The sequence below is a fragment of the Rattus rattus genome, chromosome 18 (assembly GCF_011064425.1).
Source record: "Rattus rattus isolate New Zealand chromosome 18, Rrattus_CSIRO_v1, whole genome shotgun sequence".
Lineage (NCBI taxonomy): Eukaryota > Metazoa > Chordata > Mammalia > Rodentia > Muridae > Rattus > Rattus rattus.
The window spans coordinates 38864119-38890809 of NC_046171.1; the positions used below are offsets into that span (position 1 = coordinate 38864119).

Sequence of the window (26691 nt, forward strand, 5' to 3'; positions counted from 1 at the left end):
GGTCACAACGTAAGTTTGGAGGTTCATGGTAGTCACTTCCAAAAGAAAACCAAATAAAAGGACATTTTGATTCCAGTCTTGCATAAGTGCTTGAGGCTGACCTTTATTGTAGAGCAGCATTGCCACACAGGTTAGAGGCAACATATCTAATTCCACAGACAGAAGAGCCATTGGTTACTTATAATATATATTTACACTACATCTTCAATAAACTCTAGTGCGATCTGAAATAGAAAACCATAGCAGCTCACAATTGGAAAGTCCTAAGATATTTTTGTCAAATCAATGAATTTTTACTGACATGTTGATTTGTACCAAGAGTTATGATGGGTGGTTTAGGGTTCAGAGATGAAAAACACATAATTCCGTGGTAGCGTGGAGCTTCTAGCTTAGAGGGATGGTTGGTCCATTCACAGACAACCACAATAGAGAAACACAGCTATGTGCCTGGCATTTTGGGATTGCCTCTGCAGGAAGAAGGAAAGAATGACTAAGGTAGCCAGGGGAAGAGAAAATAAAGGTTGCCTTCTAGGTAGGCAGGGACTGCCTGAGTGGAATGCACGAGCCTAGGAACAGACAAGGCTAAAGAGGCTAATGGGGCAGGTCAAAGAGGGTCCCATAGGCCATATGAAGAGCTTGGACTCCTATAAAATGGAGCCTTCGAACGAAGTTAACCACTGCACACTTACAAATGTGTAAGAGGTAACAAGCTAACATACATGCATTAAGCAGAAATATGAAACTTGTGCGAGACATGAGGATCACAGCAAGTCGTCTAACACTTCTAGGAGCTCAATCATAAAGACTTTAAACTGTTCGATATGGAGAGTAAATTGTGAAAAGAAGAAGCTATCAGCCCAGACCATGCCCTGCCAGACAAGGACTTAGGAGACCACTTAGAAGACCCAAACACAGCCATAGAAGGAAGATTTCATTACAGGACCAAAGAAGCTAAGATCTGCCGTGATGTATTCGCAAACCCTATGGGGTTCTCTTTTCCAACTGTGAGCTGTCAGTCTCAGAAGGGGCTTGTCTTCTGTATGGACCTTTACTAGAGAACCCATTCTAGTATGTTGTGAGCCACCATACTTAGTTCTCCACTGACTTATTTTTAGGGCTCCGTAATCTCCACAACCAGTAAGAGTGGCCCACCATGGGCTGAAGATTAACGCACAGGCATGCATGACCAGCTGCTGCGCTAGGATTTGGCAAATACTGACATGTGTCAGGACTTTGTCACGAGCAGTAAGTGAACACTGCCGCCTGGGCAAAGCGACTTCAGTTCTAAAAGTAAACGCACGCCAATCTAGCGCTTAATTAAAACTTTCTTACGCACATTTTTAGAAAACCCCCACGGATGTGGATATCGGGAATTTGGCGTTGCAGTCGTTTCAGGCAGATGGTAGGCCTCTTTTAGCTTGGTTAAACAAATCCTTCCACTAAGCACAAGTGAACAGCGTGAGCGGAATCTTAGGAAAAGAACAGCGGGGCACACACATTTTAAGCCTCTGTCTGTCTGTCCTGCTGCTGCTGCTGCTGCTGCTTCCTAGCTGATGGTCAGCAAGAGTGTTTCTTGACTCCAATACAAAAGCTGCCTCCCAGATACAGAGGCCATGGAGTTTCCCATCCTTTTTCCTTTGCTCACATGGTTGTGCCCAGCTCCCTTATCTAATTCTGTCTAGCCCTTGATCCGGGCTACGTGACTCATTACATAGCACATCTCACTAAAGTTCTTACATCCTTTTATTCTTGCATCTTCTGAGAATTCTATGTAAACTGTGGAAACCACCCACTGCCACATGTCACTCCCATGCATAGACACATATGGGTACACACGCAACACAGTCCTGCCATGAAAACATGGTCAGTTATTTATACACATCAGGTTGGCAGACAGATTCAGGAAGTCCTTCTAAAGCCCAGGTTAAGAAGGAGCCCCTCCCTCTTCTGCACTGGTACAGCCATGAATTGTAACAATGCAATTATCTTTAATACGTCTAGGGTATAATCTATGGTCCAGTTTCAAAGATAATACTGAATGTGTGACTTTGTGTCCTCTGTGTGTATGTCTGTGCGTGCACGTGCATGGATGTGTGCATTGTGTGTGTGTGCATGTGTCTGTGCCTGCATGTGTGCGTGTGTGTGCACCTGTGGTTCACATTTTGTCTATTCCCACTAAAGTCATAAGCACCCAAAAGGCAGTGCTCTTGCTGTGCATGCATTCTGTCTTCCCAGGATCCAACACATGTCTCACAGGCATCAGTCTTACTCATCAACAAATGGGTATAAACAGGGATGTGAAGTAGTGTCCCCTGCTGTGTAATCCAGATACCATTTGCGAATACTGATTGTTCTTGCTAATCAATACTCTTTCCAACACTAACCAGACTCTCAAATTACTAAACACTCTTTTTCCTATTTCTCCATGTGTAGATGTTATGAAATTTTAATCTCTTCCAATGGAAAAAAATTAAATACTAGGTTATAATTCAATTTAAATTTAATTAAGGCCTAGTATTTCAGTTATATAGCAGTCTTTCCTTTAACAGGAGTGAATTTGAATGAGTGAAACCTTATTGGAATTTGACTCTATACTCTAAAATATGATTTTTAAATTTTTTCTTGAAATTATGCCGCCCAGTTTTATTCCTGTAAGTAATTAATTGTAGAAGTGGCGTCAAGCCCATGGTCTTATGCATGGTAGGAACATGTTCTGCTACTGAGTAATAGCCCTAGCCCCACACTTAAGAACTTTTTGGCAAAATATTTTTTCTTTTACTGAAAATAATTTTTCCTCACATAAAATACACTGATTATGATTCCCCTTCCCTCTACCCCTCACAGTTCCTCCCCGACTCCCCTCTCTTATGGATCTATTCCTTTCTGTCTCTCATTAGAAAGCAAACCAGCTTCTAAGGAAATACTAATAAGATAAAATAATATAATATGATAAATAAAAACTAACATTGGAATAGGACTAAACAAACAGAAGGAAACGAACCCAAGAAACCAATATAGACAGAGAAACTCACTCGTTCACACATTCGGGAAACCCATAAAAGCTCTAAGTTGGGGGCTGGTGAGATGGCTCAGTGGTTAAGAGCACTGACTGCTCTTCCAGAGGTCCTGAGTTCAAATCCCAGCAACCACATGGTGGCTCACAACCATCTGTAATGGGATCAGATGCCCTCTTCTGGTGTGTCTGAAGACAGCTACAGTGTACTCATATAAAAATAAAAAAAAATAAATATGTAAAAAAAAAAAAAGTTCTAAGTTGGAAACCACAATATATACACAAAGAATATGTGTGGTAAATATATATATGTATATATGTTATATAAATAACATATGTGTGTTATATCATACATAAATTCTATATAACACATATGTTGTGTATATCACCTATATAATTTTATATATAACATATATTAAGATATTTTTTACTATCAAAGGAAAAACCCTGACATAACGTTATGAGACACCCAACATAACATTAGGAGGCAAGGAACCTCTAAAGATGTGGTGATTTTTTCTGTTGGCCGTCTAACCACTGAGCATACAGCCTACCCCTAAGAGTAGTTTGTTTCCTCAATGAGGCTCCCTTGGAGAAAACAAAATTCTCATTTACAGTATTTATCCATTGGAGAAAGCTTGTGTCCTTTTCTCCTTGCACATCTAAGAGCACAGCTGGTGCAGAATAGTACAGACCCTGTGCATGGGCCTCTGTCTGCGAATTCCTGTGCTCGTGTTGATTTATACAACTCTGTCCCCTCTGGTTCTTTCACTCTTTCTGCCTTCTCTTCCTTAGGGTTCCCTGATCCCTGAGAGGAGAGATTTGATGAGGTATTCTGTTTAGGGCTGAGTGTTCCAAGGTCTGCATATGTCTGGCTGGGGTCCTCTGTATTTGTTCCCATCTGTCTCGGGAGGAAGCTTCCATGATGATGTCTGAGCGAGGCACTGAGCTAGGAATACAGCACAGTGTCGTGAGGAATCACTGTATATGTTCTCTTAATAGAACAGCAATATTTGGTCTTACCCTAAGCCCCTGGGCTGTCTAACCTCAAGTATTGTATCACCCAAGCACCCTCAGATGTGGGTTCCATCTCGTGGGATGGGCCTTAAATCGAATCAGATATTGGTTGGTTACTCCCACAAGCTACTTTCCAATATTATACTGGAAAATCTTGCAGGCAGGATGCCATTGTAGATCGCTGGCTTTGTGGCTGGGTTGATGTTTATGCTTCTCTTCTGATAGCATATAGAACACTTTCCTATACCAACGACACTACTGGCTTGTAAGGGTGAAGACTCTATCTAGACACCAGCTCAATTTCTCCCATTCAGTGAGTTGTATTGTCTTTGGCAATGGGACCTTCCAATCCATTTATGAAGAGCCACCTGTTGTCATGGCAACAATGTGGACTTTAGGTGTTTCCCATGGGACCCCTTTGGCCTACAACTCAATTAGATGTAACTGATTCCTGATACTGGAATTTTTATTTAATGACAAGAGATGTCCAGTTGTGGCTCTGTCTCCCCATTATTGGGCAATTTCATTCACACCTTCCTATGTGCAGAATCTTTCCATATGGCCCTCTCATGTGGCTCTTAATCTTGAGCAGTCTCTTCTCATATTCCCTCTCTCATCCTCCTCCTCCTCCCTTCCCACCCCACTCGTTCCTCCTATTCAATTCACGCTTCATCTCTTTTTATTACTCTGAAGTATAATTTGAGACCAGGGATATTGATTATTCTAGCAGGTTTTCTTCTGAACCGTTTTAGCTATCTTGGTGTTTGTGTGCGTACATGCGCGCATGCATGCCTGCGTGTTTCCATGTGGAGCTGAAAATTGTCCTTACAAGGTCTGTGAGGAACTGAGTTGGAATTTTGATAAGAATTGCATTGAATCTGTACATACGTTTGGTAGTATGGCCCTTTTTGCTTAATCAATCCTATCAACCATGAGCATGGAAAATCTTTTCATCTTCTAATTTCTCAGCTTCTTTCTTCAATCTCTTAAAGTTGTTGTTTTTTTTTTTTAAATCACAAAAGTCTTTCACTTGTTTGGTTAGCATTATCCCAAGATATTTCATATTATTTGAGGCTATTATGAAGGGTGTTGTTTCCCTGATTCCTTCGTCAGCCCATTTGTTGCTTGTATACAGGAGGGCTACTAATTTTTTGTGAGTCAATTTCTTTATCCAACTATTTTGCTGAAAGTGCTTATCAGCTGTGGGTGTTTACCAGTGGCATTTTTAGGGTCTCCTGTGTTTTAAATCATATCATCTGCAAATAAAGATAACTTTGACTTCTTCCCTTCTAGCTTGTATCCCCTTGATCTCCTTCAGTTGTCTTGTTGCTCTAACTAGAACTTCAAGTACTGTACTGAACATATGGACACCCTTAGGCTGTTCCTGGTTTTAGTTGAATTACTTTTGAGTTTCTCTCCATTTAGGTTGATGTTGGCTATGGGCTTGCTGTAAACTGCCTTTCTTATGTGACGATGTCTCTTGTATCCCTAATCTCTCCAGGACTTTTGTCAGGAATGGATGTTGGATTTTATCAAAGGCCATTTCTGCATCCAATGAGATGGTCGTGTAGTTTTTGTCCTTCAGGGATTTTTTTTAGTGGTGCACAATAACGTCCTCTCTCTTTCGATTTCCTTCTAGAAACAACACGAGAGAGTGAAGGAACAGATGGAGGCCGTGGGCACCTCTCTGAGTTTGTCTGCAGACTCTCTCATCACACCTCGGCTCACTCTTGAGGAACTTGATGAGATAATAAAGGTAAGGACATACCTTGATTGCTCAGGCTTGCCATGATAGCAATTTTGAATAGCAGCTCAGTGTCACATTAACCCAATTCAATTCAAATTAGTAGGACTGTGAAATAATATCAGGCGTAGGAACCTCTAGTTTCTTGTATTACACAGTAGCTGCTAGCCCACACAGCTACTTAAATTTCAGTTCCATAAAATTAAGTAAAATTAGAAATTCTATTTTGTTTGAATCAGCTGCATTTCACATCCTCAAGAGCCTCATGTGGCTGGCAGTTTTGACAGCACAGATACCGTCAGAGTAAATCTATTAAAGTACTTGATATAGTTCTTCCCTACGTGCTCTACCTAGGAAGCTATCGAACAAACCAAATTATCCAATCAATAAATAAACTCATAAATTAAACAGACCATCCTTAACAGAAGAAAAAGTGTTCAATATTCTTAACTATCAGGGAATGCAAATTAAAACCACTTTGAGAATCCATCCCATGCCAATCAAAATGACTAACATCAAGAAAACAAACAAAAGCAGGATGTGGGGGAAATTAACCTTATTCACTACCCACTAGGAATGTGCAGCCACTACAGTCTAGAACTACCATATGACCCAGCTGGACCCCTCTTGGTTATAAAACTGAAGGACTAAGTCAACATACCAAAAAGATCCTTGGAGATCTTCCACTACTCACAATAGATACCAGATGAAGCCCACCTAGATATCCATCAACAGATAATTAGGAAGAAATAAAGGAAAATGAGATCATGGTATTTGCAAGAGAATGACTAGATCTCGAGACCATTATGTGAAGTGGAATAAGCCAGATGTTAGGGTGGGCCAACCCAAAGCCCTGGATCTGGGCCTGGGAAGTATCTGAGTCAGTCGGTCTGCCAGCTCTCCCACACCCATACCACGGGTGTGATCTCTCCATCAATGCCTCACTTAGCTCATCCAAGGCCACAACTAGCAAGGGACAGAACCAGCTCTTCCCACTCTCATGCCGTCAGAGCTGGCTCACCCTCACCCACCCATGATGGCCAGCTCTACTGTGCTGCCCAGGCAAGGTGCAAGACCCACTCTCCCAAATGCTGTAGCAGGGGAGGGGCAGGGATAGCTCTCCCACTCAGCTCTTCTGTCTGCCATAGGTGGCAAGGGGCAAAGCAGAGCATCCCTCCCTCATCTACATCACTATGTGTCAGACGAGTGTTGGGGCCAGCTCTCCAATGCTCACTTCTTGGGTCTAACTCACCCATGCCCCAACAGTCAAGGTCAGCTCTATGGTGCTACCCAGATGAGGGGCAGGGCTGGCTCTCCTGAGTGGGGCAGCCAGTGATGGGAAGGAACAGTGCTCCTGCTTTCATGACTCCAAGGCCAGCTCTCCTGTTTGAGTAGGTAGTAAGGGGTGAGGGTGGAAGAGGGCATCAGTCCCTCATCCATGTCACTGCACAGCAAACAAGTGAGTGGCAAGGTCAGTTCTCCCATGGGGAGACTCTCCTTCGACTCCAGCAACCAGAGTCAGCTCTGCTGGCCCACTCTCCTGAGTACTGCAGCGGGTGAGGGGTGGTGTCAGCTCTCACCCTCAGGGCCAGTTCTCCCAGGACACTAGGTGAGGAATGGGGCCAGTTCTGCACAGCCCTCAAACATCAACATCTTCCTGAGTGGCAGCCCAGACTATGGATGTCTTCGGTAGTAACAGACTCCTGCAGCTTCAGGGCCATGGACCCAGATGTGGCCCTCAGTGGCAGCACAGGCCAGAACCTCACCATGGCCTTACATGTAATTCACATCAGGCTGTTCCTCCCTACCCTCGAGTCTCCAGCTCTGCCTCTCTTTGTTGTGCCCGTATCCTTCTGCTTCTCTTTCTCTTCCATTTCTCCACCACTTACTTGCTCCTCTTAGTGGTTCCCAGGGTCTCTGGGTGTCTGGGGTCGTCTCAGGAGTGCTATGCACTGCCCATGCAGGGTGGCACCAGAAAGGGGTCATCTCAAACATGTCACCCACTCTTATGCTGCTGCTATCTAGCTCTAATTGCCTTGTGTCCCCTGTGAGGTGGAAAAGGAAGCTCCTAAGAGATTTGCCACCAACGTAGCCCTTCTAGATGCATTCCCAATCTGTTAGCAGAAACATTGCTTTATAATATAATCAAGCTCTATCGTTTCTTCTGCTGAACTTCCAGTGACGCTACAAATCAGAACCATACTCTGCCGTGACACACGAGACACTATGTGACCTAGCTCTCACCCTCCTGTCTGCCCTCATGCTTTAGCATACTCTCCTCCTCACTCGCAACACAGCAGCTCATCAAATTCATTTTTTCAAACGCCCTATTGAGTCCTCGATCAAGACCTGTGTGCCTACAGTCCCTAGCTCTTTAAATGGCACATATCTTCATGACTAGTTAATCCACGAGGTCCTCTTACCTCCAGCCACTGTCCACCCCACCCTACATGTTGTGTGTTGTTCAAAGTCTCTTCTGCTTTCTAAAATTAGCTTGTCCACATATGTGATCATTGCTGTCTGTGCCGTCCCCCCTCAATCGCAGCCCCTGAAAGCAGCAACACTGTTCCATCTCTTCACCAAGCGTGTCGGGCAGCCATGGACTAGGCACAGAGTAGACATTTGTTAAAGGAATGAGCATGGAATGCCAATGGTATTTTTTTTCCTGTTTATATCATGTGACAATGTGACCATCCAAATGGCTGAAGGCTTAATACGACTTCTAAGAAATTAATTTTGTGTGGTAGAAACTGTGCTCCAGTCTAGAGGCACAAAAACCAGTTGAACTCGGTTTCTGACTGCTAAGCATTTGTAATGTCATGTAAGAGTTTGCAATATCATGATCGAATGATCATGTAAATGATTACAGTAGAGTGAGGGTGGATAACAGATCTACGGGAGTACCTAGCTCGCCCAAGAAGTTAGGAATTGCTTCAGAAGGGGAGTGATAGCTGAGCTGAATTCAGAAGGATGAGAACTCCAAGTAGATTCCTGCGGTTTAGAAAGGAAAGACATTGGGGTTGGGGACTTAGCTCAGTGGTAGAGCGCTTGCCTAGCAAGCACAAGGCCCTGGGTTCAGTCCCCAGCTCCGAAAAAAAAAGAAAAAAAAAAGGAAAGACATTCCAGAATGGGGAAACACTATGTACAGCAGTCAGGGGGAAAAAATACATACAGCCTAAAGAGAACCAGTTAGACAAGGTTGGTCTATTAGCTATAGTGGAGAAAACTGATTAAATCAGCAGAGAACAAAATGAATCAGATTAATACGGAGCTATGACAGAAAAAGCAAGGCTCTGATTCTGAGGAGGAAAACAGTATAAAAGTCACCTTTCCTGCAAGGTGGCAGATGAATAAAAAGCCAGAAAGACCCAGCTCCTAGAGAAATACTGGCCACTCAAGCAAACCTTCCCAGCCGCTTTCTCACCGTGCCCTATGAGGAAAGAAGGTTTACTTTATTGATAAATTTAGGTAGAATAACAGTAGAGGCCCTGCTCAGCTCCAGGACGGAAGCTGAGGGCAGAAAGCCCATTTCCTTGTGTTCTTCCATAATAAAGCCCTTTGGGCACAAGGGCCCTAGGGGTCACATTGCCTGACCAGGTAGATTAACCATACTTCTTAAATTGAGTACCAGTTTCCAGTTAGCTGAGATCTGGAAGCATACTTCCACCTCAGCTGGACAGATACAAGGCTACATGCTCGGTCTCTGTATTTGGGTATTTTCCAACTTATTTAGAAATTGGATGCTGGAGAGAAGGGCTCCCTGCTGGTAGATTCCCCCAAAGAGATTTGCCATGAATAGAAAGGTAGTGGCCTAATAGGCTCTAAACGTGGGGCCAACAGAAGCCATACATTTAGTTTCGTTTTTAGAGAAGACATAGAGCGCTTCTACACGATGAGGAAGCAATCCAAAGGGGTTGAAGAGGCAGGAGTACACAAATCCTCCTCACAGTAATGTAAGCCTGAAGATGACGAGAGGAAAATGGTCAGTTCTGTTGGTATCTGGGGAGACTGTTCTAAACCCAAGTCCTTTCGTTTGGTTTTTCTTTCTTTAGAACGCATCTGGAATTTATGCAGAGATAGATGGAGCCAAAAATGAACTGCAGGGGAAACTGTCCAACCTGAGTAACCTCAGTCATGATTTGGTCCAAGAAGCTGTGGACCACGCGTACAACCTCCAACAGGAAGCCAACGAGCTAAGCAGGTAACGTCGTAATTTTAGAAATGCAAATATTGGGTGCTGGAGAGATGGCTCAGTGGCTAAGAGCACTGACTGCTCAGAGGTCCTGAGTTCAATTCCCAACAACCACATGGTGGCTCACAACCATCTGTAATGGGATCCGACGCCCTCTTCTGGTGTGTCTGAAGAGAGCAATAGTGTACTGACATACATAAAATAAATAAGTCTTTAAAAATAAAATAAAGCTTTAAAAAAAAGAAATGCAAATATTTCCGTGGGCATTTGTATTCAATTGGTATGCCGTTCCATACCAGAGTCACTAGGATGTAGCAAGTAGGCTGGGGTTGGCTTTGCTTGACTGCTGATTGGTTTGTTAATTGTTTTCTCAGAGCCAGTCATCAGTTTTGTGCAATTGTTTCTGGGAGACATATTTTTTTAAAGTCTTCGAGACTAGAAACCTGTGCTCTAGGCAAGGGTACAAGTAACATCTGTTCCACAATAAGGTGACCGGGGCAAGAAAACCCTGCTTATTTTATAGATAGCATTTATTTTCTGTACCCCAATATCATAAGTCAAGCTGGTTAGGAGTTAGCATGACAACTGACCCCTGCTAAATACTCAACTTCCTGCAGTGCTCAGCAGGAAGTGTTTAATTTAACTCCTGTTAAGAGAAAAAAAATATATCAATTGACAATTTCCTTCGTAGCCCCTAGAAAAGAGTCACATACCCTTTGGCCACTCAGTGAATGTTAATTGAAATAAGTAAATCGCGAGATCATTAAAAGAACAGGCACCCGGAAGGGTCAAGGGTAAGGACCCAAGATTAATGTCCATTCTAAATGCACACCATCCCTTAATGCCTCCTCCCCCAAAATTTCAAACATCACTCCTGACTGAGGGGGGTCAGGAGTTGGGGGAGGAGGTGGCTTTAGGAATAAGAGAGAGGAAAGAAAGAGAGAAGTGGGGGATGAAGGGGAAGGGAAGGAGAGCGAATGAAAAAGAGAAGAAAGAAGAGAGAAGACAGAAAGTATGGAAGGTCCTAGCAATGGCAGCACTGGTGTATTACAGTACTGTGTTCAGGGTGGTGTCCTGTCCCTAAGACGTGTGCTTTGAGTGAAAGCAATAAAAGGGACTTAGACAAAGGTCTAAGACTCGCAGATCGGTCGATTAGTAGTTTTGAGCCATCCTCTGGCTCTCCCGCAACCCCTTCCTCTGGACAGCACCCGTGCCCCACTGGCGGGCACATGTAGCACCGTTCTCTAAATGTCCTTTTGCAGTGGTGGTGCAATGGGTTCGGTGGAAGTTACTGCCTATTTCACTTGCTCCACAGGCACAAATGTCAATCGACCTGACACCATGTTCCTGACTCAATCTATTCATGGAAACATTAAAAATTTATAAACCTTCACCCTCAAAATGTAAACATTGAAAATTCCTCAACATTTGTCTGGTGTACAGACTATTTTTTTCCTCTACCTCTTTTTGTGAGATAGGGAGCTTGTCCTGTTTTGTTTTGCCTGACTTTGTTTTGTTTTGTTTTGTTACCAAGTCTCTCGTAGCTTACACTGGCTTCCAACTCTGTATAGCCAAGGCCCACATTGAATTTTTGATACCCCTGTCTTTCCCTCCCAAGGGCTAAGATGATCAGCGTGTGCTGCTGTACTGTTGTGTGCATCATTGGGGATGAAAGCCAGGCGTTGTGCATGCTGGGTGCTTTATATTTGTTTAGATTTCGTGCACAAAATCTTGGAGTCTTACTCTTCAGCCTAGGCTGGCTTGAAACTCCTGGCAATCCTCCTGCCACCACTTTCCGAATGCTGAGATTACAGGCACGATATCCTTTTCTCTTGTCTCCTTTCTTCATATTTTACTCTTGGAGCCATTTCTAAGGAGAGGTCCCAGGGAGGGAAGGTACAGAGCATGTGGAAGAGACACACCTTCATATAGCATGACTCCTGCCATAATTGATTCTTTTCTCTAGCAAAATTAAGCTCTGTTTCATGACTACAATAACCTGAAGACTGTATCATTTTATTGTCTTTATTTCTTTCGTGCTGATTTGAAAAAATTAAAAGGAACCATTTTTGTGGATCCTTACTGCGCCCGTTGGGAAAATCAGCCCTGCTACAGGGGAGATTGGGGGATGATGGGCTTAAACAATGAGAGGAGTAGCTGAGGAAACATAGAGGAAGTTGTTCAGCCTTGGAGCAAACTGGGCCTGAGCCAGACATTGGAGACTAAGAAAGAGATGACTGTGCTTATCAGTTCTGTATTTGGAAAAGAACTGGGTAGGATCCGCAGCGTCCAGTAGTCTAGGCATAGCCAGTCATCATTTGCAGGGTATTGGTGATATTAGCTGTGAGTGTTTGGGACTGGGAGAAAATAAGGAGAGTCAGTAAAACAGAGGAATTAGAATGAGCCTTGAAAGGGAGAGTGGTGTTGACATGACAGAGGAGTGAAAAGTGTTGGTTAGCCAGGCATGATGGTGCAGACCTTTAATCCCAGCACCAGGCAACAGAGGTAGGCTGAGTTCAAGGCCAGCCATCTATATAGTGACCTCCAGAACAACCAGGGCTATGTAAAGAGACCCTGTCTCAGAGAGAGAGGGGGAGAGAGAGAGAGAGAGAGAGAGAGAGAGAGAGAGAGAGAGAGAGAGAGAGAGAGAGAAAGAAAGAGGATTATTGGTCAGGAAACTAAACGTTATAATACAATTTCTAAGTCCAGTTCAGACATGGTTTAAGTATAACTGTAAATCCTAAAGTTCAGAAGATACAAACACAGGATGCCCAATCATTTACACACTTGGTCCTTGCTATGCCTGTGTGAATCCTTAGAAGATATGTGGTTATTCACCTCTGTACGTGAGAACACGGATGTGATAAGTTCTCTGTGAGTGTTCCCTGAACCCTACCCAAACTGCAGAGAACGTGGTGTTTCCATACAGAGGGGAGGCTGGACTGAGCTACAACCTATCTGAGGAATCAGACAGACCTCAGCCCACCACTGTGTGCCTGGCAAGCTCTTCTGCACCTTCCCCAGGGCTGCACCTGCCCTGGTCTACACCCTCTCCAGGGTGGGCCTTCTAGAGTGACAGCTAGGTCAAGAGTGGGTAGCAGCATAGGCCTTTGTCCAACCTGTACCACTTAAGTAAACCTTTGTAAAGAGGGACAGGGGACTCTTAAAATCACCATTCCTATTTTTAGCAGCTACTGCCAAGCAACAGCTGCCATGAGCCGAAAGGGGTGACACCTTTGGGGCAGCACAGAAAGATGAATGTGATTGTGACGTACCCTGAGGAAGGGAGACTCAGGAGAACCTTCCAAGACAGGTGGCTTGGAAAAAAATAAAAAAGGGGGAGGCAGCATCTGTGATCCCTGAAGTATCAAAATGGAACCCTAACAATCGAAATGTAAATAAGAAATACCCAAGTTAATAAAGATGGAGAAAAAAAAAGGAAAAAAAATGAAACCCTAAATGTGGCTCCACTTCCTATGGAAATAAGAAAGAGAAGTAACAAAATCATTTATTGACAGAAATTTGCACAGTTCAGACATGAACGGGCTGGTGCAGAAGGCTTTGGACGCATCCAATGTCTATGAAAATATCGCCAACTATGTCAGTGAGGCCAATGAAACAGCAGAACTTGCTCTGAATATCACTGATCGAATTTATGACGTGAGTACTCCTTTACCCTGGGGTTTGTTGGGATAGCCCCTCATTCCACTCTGACTTCTCTTCTCCCTGTTTTGACAAGCAGATTTCTATTATCTTCCTTGGTTTTTATACATAAACACCATTGTGTCTTGTTTCTATTTGCCACTGCACCTCATGCTTCCCTACTTCCTAGTGTTTCTTCCTTCCTACATAGCCCCATTTTGATTTGTGTGAGTGTATGTGTGTGCTAGAATATCTATATAGAATAACATATACACATATTGTAGCTATAGTCTAATATAGATATAGAGTGTATATTATATATATTTGTATATATACATATGACATAATATGTTATATACATAATAAGTTTTACATATACATTTATATAGCATAATATGTGTTGCATATATGTATATATACATATATGTGTGTGTATATATATATACATATGTGTGTGTGTGTGTGTGTATCTGTTTTGGTTTTCTATCATCATCCCTTAACTATTGACCTTTCAATGAAAAATGTAAGTGTCTGAAAGGTCAGGAGCACTAAGGAAAGAGCATCGTATCCCACAATGGTTTGGTTTCACAAGTTCATCAGGATGAGTCCAGTTTGTGAACAAGAGTTCGTTTGTAGTTCCTTGTTTCTCTGTTGGTTACTTAGTTTCTCGATTTCTTTTTGCCAAAGTCTCCAGAGAAAACATTGTCAAGCTAGTGTGTTCTCTAATGCAGAAGATGTCTTAAGATGCATATTCATTCTCTCTCTCTCTCTCTCTCTTTCTTCTCTCTCTCTCTCTCTCTCTCTCTCTCTCTCTCTCTCTCTCTCTCTCTCTCTCCCTCCCCCAATTCAAAATTACTTATCCAGTACTTTGTTTTTAACAAGCCTTGGCCACAGCCTTCTCTGAGATTTGCTGAATTATCCTGGGGGTAAGGGAACTTAACTTTGCAAACACCAAAGCATTGTTTTCTCCTCTCTCCCTTTGTTCTGGGTTCTGAGCTATGAAAGCGAGGCTATCGAAGTTTGTTGGTGTTTGACAGATGAATGTCATCATTTCAAATGGCATCACTCCCACCGGAAACCACAAGACGTGGGCATTTCTCCAGCTGTCCTTACCTCTCTGACCGCTTGTTTTGTAGGCCGTGAGTGGAATTGACACTCAGATCGTTTACCATAAGGATGAAAGCGACAACCTTCTCAATCAAGCCAGAGAGCTGCAAGCAAAGGCGGATTCTAGTAAATATCTCCTTTTTCTCCTCCTTCTGATTCGCAGCCACCTTGTGTGAACGTACACGGGTCTCTAAAAACTAGGCTTGAGGGATAAACAACACTTCGCTAAATAACATCAAGGCTTTATAAAGTTACTAAACAACATACTAGGCATCTCAAAGTAAGTCTTGATTTTTAAGAAGAGCCTCCACGTAGGAAAACTGCATGGGAACACACTTATCCAACATGTGGTGGGAATTCCTGCTAATCGAATGTGCTGGCCAATAGAAAGATCATAATATTCAAGGAGATCAAATGCACTAAACATGCAAACTATGTTCCCCATAATTCGATCTCTCATTAATCATCCAGAAGAGTCTTCCGGTCTTTGAATGTGAAGGGAGGGTATTATTCCTATGGGAGTTGGTTTGGGTAACTAAGTACAGCATCCCGGTGAGAGCTGACTGGGATGACAGGAAGCCTCTTGGTTGGCTCTATGCTGCTACAGCTTCTCTGCTGCCGTGGATGTCTGTGGGAAGCCAGCCTAAAGGACAGATGGGGGGCTGGAGAGATGGCTCAGCGGTTAAGAGCACTGACTGCTCTTCCAGAGGTCCTGAGTTCAATTCCCAGCAACCACATGGTGGCTCACAACCATCTGTAATGAGATCTGATGCCCTCTTCTGGTGTCTGAAGACAGCTACACTATACTCATATAAATAAAAATTAATTAAAAAAATTTAAAAAAAAAAAAAGACACATGGGAAGATGCTGTCCTCACTGCTGTAAAAGCCAGCATGCTGAGAACAGAACAAAGAATGACCTGGTGACGCAGGGGATCCCTTTAAACCTCAACAACTGAATGGTCCAAGGATGTTATTCAATGGCCCTCATTCCTGAGGTCATGAGCTCATCCCTTAGGCTATTTGAGCATTGGCCAGTGAGTTGGGAAGCATCTCACTGATTTCTAGCTAGCCGCTGAAAACAAGCCGAGTTGGAAACAGAGAGCTTTATGAAATTTTATCGGACCAATTATTCTCAAGTCAACCATGTGCTATCTTTCTGTCTTCTGAAAAAAAAAATTATGTTAGAGAAATGAGCACACTTTGATTTTCATACTCTGCATGCTTAGTACCACAAGGCAACTGATATTTTGTGCTTACTGGATAGACAAAGGTCATAAGAATGCCATTAATTTTCTCTGTCCTAACTTAAACCAGAATTCATATTAATGTCTTATAGAGGTAATTCTGAATATGCTTTTCCGGAAAATAGTGAGAATACTAGCAATAACGAATTAGGATAGTAACAGCAAACTATTTTCAAAGCCAAGTGCTGGCAGATCTGTGTGATGGTTTCGTTTCTTGTGTGGGGAGGGCCAGCATATGGCGAGCCTTACCATCTAGTCACCCAAGCATTCTTTTCTGCTTGCCAATTCTGCCCATGTGTCTCAGTGAATCCAATCATCATTGAGCCACTGGGCCTCCTGAAAACAAACTTCCTGTCTGGGAATGGCATGCCCTCAGAGTCCCGTACTTGGTATCCAATATGTCTCCTTCACCAGCTTCTTTGACTGCTTGGCAGATCTGGTCACATGTTTGTTGATCTCTTTGTTTTGGGTTAAGTTCCTTCCCATGTACAAAGGACAACATAAAGGAGTTAGGGCCACGTGAGTGGTCCTAAACGTGACAGAACTCTCTCCTTAGGGCCACAAGCATGTTTGTGGCATGAGTTCTGATTTTCATGTACTCAGCTAAGTCCTAATACCAGGCTAGCATTTCTCCATTCTCAAATGGCTTTCTATGATGAGTAACTTTCATTTCTTGGCTGTCTTTCTTTTTCATTGTCTGTAAGAGATTTAACAATCTGGAATAAACCTCTGGAAAGACGGTAGTGTGGCCCGTCAGGAAACACTTGCAGCAAAGCGTTTCTTTCTATAAGTTTCCGGCCTCGTATTGTTAGCAAGAGTCCTGAACATAGAGTTCAATGAAGTAGCATTTAATGCAGTCACAGGCCCTCAAACAAAAACTAAAGCTCTGTATTGCCTTATGTGAAAGCAGAAACTTTGAAAAAGTGGGAAGGGACATACACTGTCACTAACAAGTATGGTAAGTCACTCTTAGAATGCTGGGAAATTCCCGGAACACTAGAGGAAATGAGTTCCCATTCCTTGTCACACCGTCTTTCCTGACAGTGAAACGGTGACGCTCCACCATGTAGATATCCACTCTACACAGCAGTAACAAAGCACTCAGTGAGTGAGTGAGCTAGGAGAGACGGCGCCCCGGCGGATGGGGGATGCCGGTTTTTAGAAGCCCACTGGAGGAAACAGAAGGGAAGAAGCGAGGCAACTCATTTAGTATTTGTCAAGAAGTAGAAACCCCTAGTTCCTGGGAAAACTGGTCTTCAGTTCAGATAAAGAGACACAACTTCACAGCCCACTAGGATTTACTCAAGAATCATCCCAATTTGGAAATTGTGCCCAGAACCTATATTTGAGGGAAACAAAAACAAAAACAAACAACCCCCAAAACCTTTCACAAACAATACATAGACTAGATGATCCAGGTCCGTTAAGTTGGACATTTAACTCTCCCAGGAAGAAGCCTCCAGGCTCCCAGTGACTTCTTTCGAAATTTTAGAGAAGGTCACCGCTTTTATACCAACACTTGGAGACAGCATCAAAAGAAATATGCTCCAGTTTTTCTATAAAAGTCAACAAAATGTAAATACCAAAACCTCCGAAGCACACAGAAAGGGGTAAATGCAAGCCAAATTCTCTTACAGATACAAACGTCCTAATCAGTCAGGTGTGGTGGCTCATGCCTGTGATTCAACGTTCGGGAGGCTACTGAGGCAGGAAGTTGCCTACAAAGCCAAGACCAGCTTAGACTAGAGGATAAGACCCCCAGCTCAAAAAAAAAAAAAAAAACAAATTTTAGCAAATCAAATCCACCACGTATAGAATTGATAGCATATGGTAAAAAACATAAATTTATTATAGGATTTCAAAGGAACATTTAACATATTGTAGCCCACCCACTATATTTACAAACTGTAGGAAAAGATTCATATGATCATCTCACTATCCACAGGAAATCTTTATATATATATATATATATATATGGCAATTCTATAACATGTATCTATAAGTCACATACATATATATTCTGTCCTGTTCTTCCCCTTCTCCAACTCCTCCCAGTTCACCCCTTTCCTACCCACTTCACTTCATTAATAAAACAGCACCCATCCAATATTTTTAAACTCTTAGTAAACAGAGAACAGAAGGAAATTTCCATAATCTACTAAAGAATAATCAAGCAATATTCAGCAAACATGTTCATAATAAAATATTAAAAGGCTCTTCCAGTGAGACTGCAAACAAAAACAGGCTATCCCCATTACCCATTCTATACATAAAAAAAAAAATCTAGCTTCGTTTTTAAAAAAATAGACGGAAATTAGCATTTTAAAATAACACTGTTTGCAATGGCATCAAAGACCTAGGAACACTATTAATAGAATTCAATAAGAGTGGCACATATAAAACCAGAGCATACTACTAAAGGACATAAGGATGCTCAGTATTGTGTGCAATTAATATGCTCAAAAATACAAATAAAATATCGAAGTAAAAGTTAAGAAAAACAATACCATATTCACTGAAAGACCCAACTTTAGGAAATAGTTCTACAGCATGTATCCATGGATACAATCCAATGCTCGCTGAGACACTGTAACTGGGGAGATATAGGTAAAGTAATTCTGGAATTTCCTAGGGAGAGGGGAGAGAAAACCCAGTAGCCAGTCTTGAAAAGTAAGAACAAAGTATCTAAAGGATTACATACATGAGCAACACTAAATGGACTGAGTGGTGGTGTTTGTACATTTATATGTATAAGTATGATATGTTAATGGTTGATGATATGTATGATAATTAGTCAAAGACAAACTAAACAACAGAGATGACACATGGAAGGAGGAGGAGGTAGAGGAAGGGAACAGTGAGGAGGGTCAGGACATGAGAATACAGGACTGAAGATGATCAAGCATGTTACATACACGTGTGGAGTGCCACAATGAAATCCATTGTGTTTTGCAATTGGAAGATGCTAATGAAAATGGGGGGAAAAAGATATCAAGACGTAACTTTATAGCTATCAAAACAAATATATAGAAATTATAGGTGTTGGGGATTTAGCTAAGTGGTAGAGCACTTGCCTAGGAAGCGCAAGGCCCTGGGTTCAGTCCCCAGCTCCGAAAAAAAAGAAGCAAACAAAAAAAAAAAAAAAAAAAGAAATTATAGTACTTTGTCATTAGGGAGAATTTAAAAACCATGCAATATTTTCACTCATGTGTGCATACCCTCTAGCATACACATGTATAGTTAAAAATAAAGAAACTCTTTGCAAAGTGAAGGGACCAGAAAGCTAAGAGGACAAACTGTTCTTGCAGAGGATGCAAGGATGTCTCCCTCTGGTGGCTCACAATCTACATCCTGAGCTCCAAGGGAGCCAATGCCCTCTGCTGACCTCTGTGAGCATATACAGTAACAGACACATGCCCCGCGGAGACACAAACCTATACACAGAAATAAAAGTAAAATAAACCTTTAAAACTCGATAACGGCAGACAGAGACTGAGCTCCAAATAGTGGTCATCTCAGGCTAATCATAGACAGGGTCCACTCTGTCTTGATGGCATCCACGTGGCTGTATTTTGTGTTCACTGTGTGAAAATTCACCAGGCTGTGCACATATAATCTGTACCGTGTCTTAGGTACATGACATATATTTATAAAAATTTTATTGAGAGAACGGGGGTGGAGAGAACTTATAACCAGGCATCGTCATATAAATAGATATTTTTTTAACTTTATCATTTGTGCTGCTAGACTGTATTAGTTACAGCCTTGCTCTATTTCTCAAAATATTAGCATCGTGGCATCCTATGTCACCCCCAACCGATGTCTCTAGTTTTCTGCTATCCTGTACCTCTTATTCTAAATACCATTTTCCAGAACTGACCCTCTGTTTCTGCAGTGCTAGAATAGTTCGTGTGTGTGTCCATTATACAAGTCAGAGGTGATACTGCTGAGGTGGAGACGTCTTTCCAGCATCATGGACCTCCTGGTACTTCCCTCTGCTTCTTCTCCACAGGCAGTGACGAGGCCGTGGCTGACACCAGCAGGCGCGTGGGAGGAGCCCTGTGGAGGAAGGGCGCCCTCAGAGACAAACTGACGGAGGCTGTCAAGCAACTACAGGCAGCAGAGAGAGGTAAGGATGCAGAACTTCAAGGCCCTGCGTGTTTGTCCACGCGTGTAAAACAACCTTGCCAGGGGGATTAAGTGACTCCTGAGTCATCGGCTCCTTTCTCATCTTAACGTATTTGTTCTCTCATAACAAAAAAAAAAAAATTTCATTACTCTCCCCAAGAACTACCCTTAGAAATAAAGCTGTGACCATGTCACCCAGAGATGAGCATTAAACGAAGTGTTTCCTTCCGTCTTTGCCCTGCGCTGCATGTGTATGTCCGTATGTGTTTGAGTCGGATTGTGCTATTTGTGCTGCTTGGTTACCTCTCTCTCGTCAACATTATCCCTTGCTCGCAGAATGCCCTAATTTGGTCATTGGATATCTCTGGCCCCCACGATAAACAGCATCCTTCTGTTAGATGTCAAGTTGTTCTTATCAAATAAGCAAGGAGAGCAAGGCACCAAGTAGAGAGAAACAAGAGTGCGTCTGTCTCCTAATCTGGGACTCCAGTCAAGGTGTCTTGGAAGGCTGTGATTGGACGCAGATGTGCCTTCCTCGGTGCAGCAAAAGGCAAGGCACTGCTGCTGGATGTGGGTATTGTGCTGGCATGAGCGGGCCTTGGAACTCAGGAGCCCTGGCCAGGAGAGTGTGGATGTGCTGAAAGGCCTGATCAGAGCAGCTGATAACTAACTGGACTTTGCTGGGCTCTGTGCTGTGGAGGTCAGAGTCACTGTTGACCTTCCAGCTGAAGAGAATCCTGAGGTTATTCAGGGCTGGGAAACTTTCTCCAATGGGTGCAGCTGATAGGAGAGAGATCCAGGATTCAAACCAATGTCCAGCCAGATCCAGAGCACAGAAGGTTAAACAAAGTGTTTCTTCACTTTAAAAACTTTAAGTTAAAACATCAACTAAGTATTTTTTTTTTACAAAAGTAACATATTACCCTTGTAGGGAAAAATGTGAAACCCATATTAGATGGGGGACAAAAGAGGAAAAATCATCTATAATCCCATTATCTAGAAAAAAATTGTAATTGTAAACTTACACTATCTTTATTTTAAATGTGCAGTAAGCTTTATGTATGTATAATGAATGCCTGTGAGAGAGAGAAAGAGACAGACAGGCAGGCAGAGACAGAGAAAAGACACAGAGAGAGAGAGAGAGAGAGAGAGAGAGAGAGAGAGAGAGAGAGAGAGAGAGAGCACAAGCATATATCATATCATGGCTCTACTGTGCACTTTGAAAGTCAAAGAACAACGTCAAGGTACTGGCCTTCAAGGTCTGCACTTTTAGAAATAAGATCTAGTTCCTGGAACTCTCTGGCCTTGGAACTTGCCTTGATCCTCCTGTTTCTACCTCAAGACTGAGATTATAGCTATCACTCACTACACCTGACTGTTTTATTGTTTCTGTGAGGTAGGGGTCTCGTCACATAGCCATGGCCCACCTAGAACTCAGTATGTACCCCAGCTAGACTGGCCTCAAACTTGTGGTAATCCTTGCTGCTCCCTGCTGGTCCACAAGCTTCTAGGGATACTCCTGGCTCTGCCAGGAGTGGTGGAGAACTGGCTTACAGACGTGTGCTACCCCTTCTGGCCTCGTGTGGGTTCTGGGCAATCCCATCCCAAATACGTAATAATTTTTGAGTGAGACTTGGATCTTAGCATTAAAGCTTTTCTGAACCACGTTTTTCTTTTGAAAAAGGAAACTTTCCTTAATAATTTACTTCTGTTCTAAATGTAGCATCACTTTTATGGCAGGGGTTCTTCTACAAGAAATTTCTTTTCCATAAAAGGAAGAGGTTTTTTAATGGCGAAGTGCAGATGTGAGCATGTCAGAAGCTGAAACTCTGTGAGCATTTTCTGTCACTTTCTAACCAGACTGCTAACCTAAATAAATATTAAGGTTTCTGGTTGTTGCTGCTGATTGTTGCCTTGATTTTATAATTTACTTCTTAATTTTAAAACATTTTAGTTAAACATTTTGGTATTATTGGGACTGCAGCATCTTACCAACTCATATCAAGGCTGTTGATGTGATTATTACCAACAAATCGTATTCCAGTTCATATAACTTACAACAGAGTCGTCCTATATTCGAATGTCTTAGTCTCCTTTCACAGCCCAAAATTTGAGGTGCGTTTCATCCCGCTGTTTAAAATGACATCCACCCATGCTCTCCAGTAAAGGCAACATCCTTCTACTCTGTGTGCAGGGGATGCCCACCAGCGCCTGGGCCAGACTAAGCTCATCATTGAGGAAGCTAACAAGACGACAATGGCAGTCCAACAGGTCACCACACCGATGGCTAACAACCTCAGCAACTGGTCACAGAACCTTCAGACTTTTGACTCTTCTGCCTACAACACTGCAGTGAACTCTGCTCGGGACGCAGGTACATCTGGTCTACCTGAAGAGCTGGCCATTAAACTCCACACAGCTTTTGATAAGATACAGTGTGCACCACCCTAGCATTAGGTTGGGATGCTGTAGAAATTGGTTTATAAAAAGAAATATTTGACCCTGCTCATCTATGTGGTTACCTAGAGTCTAGATTTATCTAGATTCTATGCATAAATTTACAGGTAGGCGCCTTGGTAGAAGTAATACTGTAGTTAAATTGGTGAAGTAGGTTTTTTTGTATTATATGACAGCAATTATAATAATAGCAAATATTCTTATCAATGTAAGACTGATCCTTTAGCATAAAAGTTTAATCCAATGTTAGAGTAAATAACTTCAGCAAAATACTGTCTTGCTTTAGAAGAAAAAAAATCTAGCAAATGGTATTGCTAACTCGCTAACTCATATTCCCATTCTGCTTGTTTGAGTGAATCAGATTATTACCAATAAATGCCAACTATGTGTCTTGGCCAATTCATATATACCATTTTATAACAATGGAAAAGGTATCTATTAACGTCTACCTAATGTAGTTTGGTATATGCAGTTTAAAATCACATAATAACAGGGAATTTCTTTTTTCATGCTCGCATTTCATTCACTGTCTACCACTGTCATGACAAATCGTGACATTAGTTACGATTGTTAGTCATTCTCTACAAACCGATCTCCAGAGTAGTTTTATAGAACACCTCTGAATTCAAAAGAGTTATTAACCCATAGCTTATATTTCTGGGGGGTGGGGGGCTGTCTATGCATTATTCAGTGTTTGCATTTTTTCTGTGTTTTAAGTTTATTTTCATCTTCTTTCACTTGTCCTATCGAGTTCTCTGTCTTAGTTAAGGTTTGTATTGCTATAAAGAGACACCATGACCAAGGCAACTCTTATAAAGGAAAACATTTCATTGGGGCTGGCTTACAGGTTCAGAGGTTCAATCCATTATCATTATGGCAGGAAGCATGGCAGCATCCAGGTAGACTTAGTGCTGGAGAAGGAGCTGATGCTCACCCTGGGTAAAACTCGAGCATAGGAGACCTCAAAGCCCACCCCCACAGTGACACGCTTCCTCCAACAAGGCCACACCTCCTAATAGTGCCACTCCCTCTGGGCCAAGCATCAAACAGATGAGTCTAGGAGGGCCATTCCTATTCAAACCACTATGTTGTCCTAATAGGCTCCAAAGCCAGCACCGATTGAAATTGTCTCAAGCTCCTGTGCTTTTCTCAAATAGCATTTGGTGACTTAAAACAAAGTAAATTAAACAACGCACCGCAATGTAAGAGACTTTAGAGTCTACATGAAGAGTGAGAAGTCTGTGTTATATACCTTTCCATCGGCAGAAAAGTCTTGCTTGCCATGTTCCCTTGCCTGGGTCCTCATCAGAGGCTGCAACGATGTCTCTCTCTCTCTCTCTCTCTCTCTCTCTCTCTCTCTCTCTCTCTCTCTTCTCTCTTTCAAAAAGGCAGCTTTGGCTTCATACACCTAACTCCATCTCCACCGTAACAGCAGCCGCAGCAGTGTGCACCACTGCGTTTCACCTGTTGTATCAGCCCGTATTATAGACTTGTGGGGCCTAAGCTATACAATTAAGGAAACATCTGTATGTTTGCCGTGGAGCCTGCCCTTTAGAATGTGCACTGAAAGTCAGCATGCACCGTGTTCCATTTATAAATCAATATGTGCTCTAAATGTCAAAGAAAAGAACAGAATGGATGACGCCTTGAGCTCTCCTATTAATTTCGTAAGGTTAAAAGTGATGTCCACAGATCTACCAGAGGTAATATGTTTGCTGAACCTCACCTCGTTTTTAAATTAGAATTAAATATTCGAGTGACCCGTCTTCCTTGTTGCAGTGAGAAACCTCACTGAGGTTGTCCCCCGGCTTCTGGGTCAGCTCCGTACTGTGGAGCAGAAGCGGCCTGCAAGCAATGTTTCAGCCAGCATCCAGAGGGTCCGAGAGCTCATCGCTCAGACGAGGAGTGTCGCCAGCAAGGTATGTGGTGAGAGGTGGGGAAAGGACACTGAGTTCCAATCCCTCAGCGGCTCCTGAGGCCTGGCACCTTCCTAATATGTCAGTTACTAGAGTCACGTGAGAAGCTTTGGAAAGTCAACCTGTAGGGTGTGGTGGCATATGGCTATAGTCCAGAGGCAAAGGGAAGAAGAAACCACGGCAAGTTCCAGGCCAGCTTCACACACACCATAAGTACCCAGCCACCAGGCTTCGAGGCCAGATTACATCTAAGGAAACATACAAATAAAGAAACCTTCTTTTTAAAAAGTAAACCAAAGAAAGCTCAGCAACTCATCGTCTTTTAAGTCACAGGGTTATCCTAACGTGGAGCCAGAATTAACCACAAAGTTCTAGTCAGAGAAGCACACAGACAACAGAAATCCATTTAAGCTTCGATCAAAAAACTCAACCCAGTGTTAGAATTATTCGTTTTTAATGGCTGTGTTACTGCAGTTCGCATATGGAATAGTCTTGTCCCTCTGCCCCACCTGCAAACTTCCCTGGTACAACACATATTATGTGAAAGTTTTATTGATTGCTCTGCAGACTTAACCAAGGAATCACAAGGGGAAGGAACTGAGCAAAGGTGGGCATCTTAGGCTCTGTTAATGAGGCCACGGAGCAACACCACACCTGGAGCCAGCATTGTCAGAGCAGGTCCCAACCCAATTACCATCCCCATATGCCGGAAGAGGACTCGTGCGTGGGCCTCACTTTAATTTGTTTTTATTGATTTATAGATCAGTCTCATTTCTTACAACCAAATAAGAATTGCACCAAACATAGCTAGACATAGGGATACATGCCTTCAATCCTAGCACCCAGGAGGCAAAGGCAGGTGGATCTCAGAGTTTGAGCCAGCCTGCTCTACAAAGTAAGTTCCAGGATAGCCAGGGCTACACAGAAACCCTGTCTTGAGAAGAATTAAAAAGGGAGGAAGAGGAGGAGGAAGATGATGATGATGGGGAGGGGAGGAGGAGGGGGAAGAATAGGAGGAAAAGAGGAGGAAGAGGAGGGGGAGGAGGAGAAAGAGGGGAATGAGGAGAAAGAGGGGCAGGAGGAGGGGAGAAGGAGGAGGAAGAGGGGAGGAAGAAGAGGGGGAGGAAGAAGAGGGGGAGGAGGAAGAGGAGAAGGAGGAAGAGGAGGAAAGGGGAGGAGGAAGAGGAGGAGGGGAGAAGGAGGAGGAGGAAGAGGCAATCATACAAACCAAACATACATCTAGGAACTGGTAGAAACAAGACTAAGAAATCAATTGTTGTCTAGCACTGTGGATTATTCTTGGTAATTACATGTGACTTTCAAGCACTGTGTAAGAAAGGCTGCTGCCGGGCTGGGGATTTAGCTCAGTGGTAGAGCGCTTACCTAGGAAGCGCAAGACCCTGGGTTCGATCCCCAGCTCCGAAAAAAAGAACCAAAAAAAAAAAAAGAAAGGCTGCTGCCTTATGAATTATCTTATTTGGATAGCTCTGCGAATATTTCATGACTTATTATCTTTAAAATACATCAAGAAATGACATTTTAAACTGAGTGTAGTGGCGCATGCCTGTAATCCCAGAACGTTGGGGGTAAAGACAGAGAATTGTGGGTTTAAAGCCATCCTGAATGCGTAAGAAGTTTCTAGGACAATACGGTGAGACTGTGTAAAATACAGTAAGGAAAAAAAGAGGCATCTTTAAAAATGCAGTTTTTGTTATTGTTTTCTTGGTGATATTATTCAATATACTTTATATTGAGTTATAACACTGGAGTCCTGGTCACACAGCAAAGGTCATTTTCTAAAGACAGACTCCCCAGCCATTGGGCTCTCACTCAGCTCCAAAGAGAGACGGTTTCTCAGTTCTACGGGTAGGCTCCAGTCCCACACACTGCTTAATTGGTTGTTGGGATACATCGATGTCTACTCAACAAACGGGAGACAGCTGTGCCCCAAACATGGGGAATAGACCCTCAAGCTCTGTGACTGTACACATCAGCCCAATCAATATTAGCTGATGTAAATACACCTAATCATCCAGAAAGGTTTGTATAGACAGCGTGGGTATACATGTTGTCAAACGCCCTAAAAAATCCTTCACGAATCTAATCAGTTCCTGGTGTCATCTTGGGCCTCTAAGAACTGTGCTGAGAAGGTGCTTTGCCTTTCTGAGAAGCATCACAGGAAATGGCTTAAGGAACTTCTTAATACAAGTCTTACAAGGCTAGAGCCAG

General features: G+C 42.8%; 1 protein-coding gene across 1 annotated transcript in view; it reads left to right on the forward strand.

Annotated features, from left to right (window-relative positions):
• Lama4 (laminin subunit alpha 4) overlaps positions 1-26691 on the forward strand; it is a 142214-nt gene that overhangs the window by 80369 nt on the left and 35154 nt on the right. The window contains exons 12-18 of the mRNA XM_032888727.1: positions 5670-5786; positions 9827-9975; positions 13485-13626; positions 14745-14841; positions 19974-20090; positions 22284-22463; positions 24326-24465. Coding sequence (XP_032744618.1) covers positions 5670-5786; positions 9827-9975; positions 13485-13626; positions 14745-14841; positions 19974-20090; positions 22284-22463; positions 24326-24465 — 942 coding nt within the window. The remainder of the gene's footprint in view (positions 1-5669; positions 5787-9826; positions 9976-13484; positions 13627-14744; positions 14842-19973; positions 20091-22283; positions 22464-24325; positions 24466-26691) is intronic.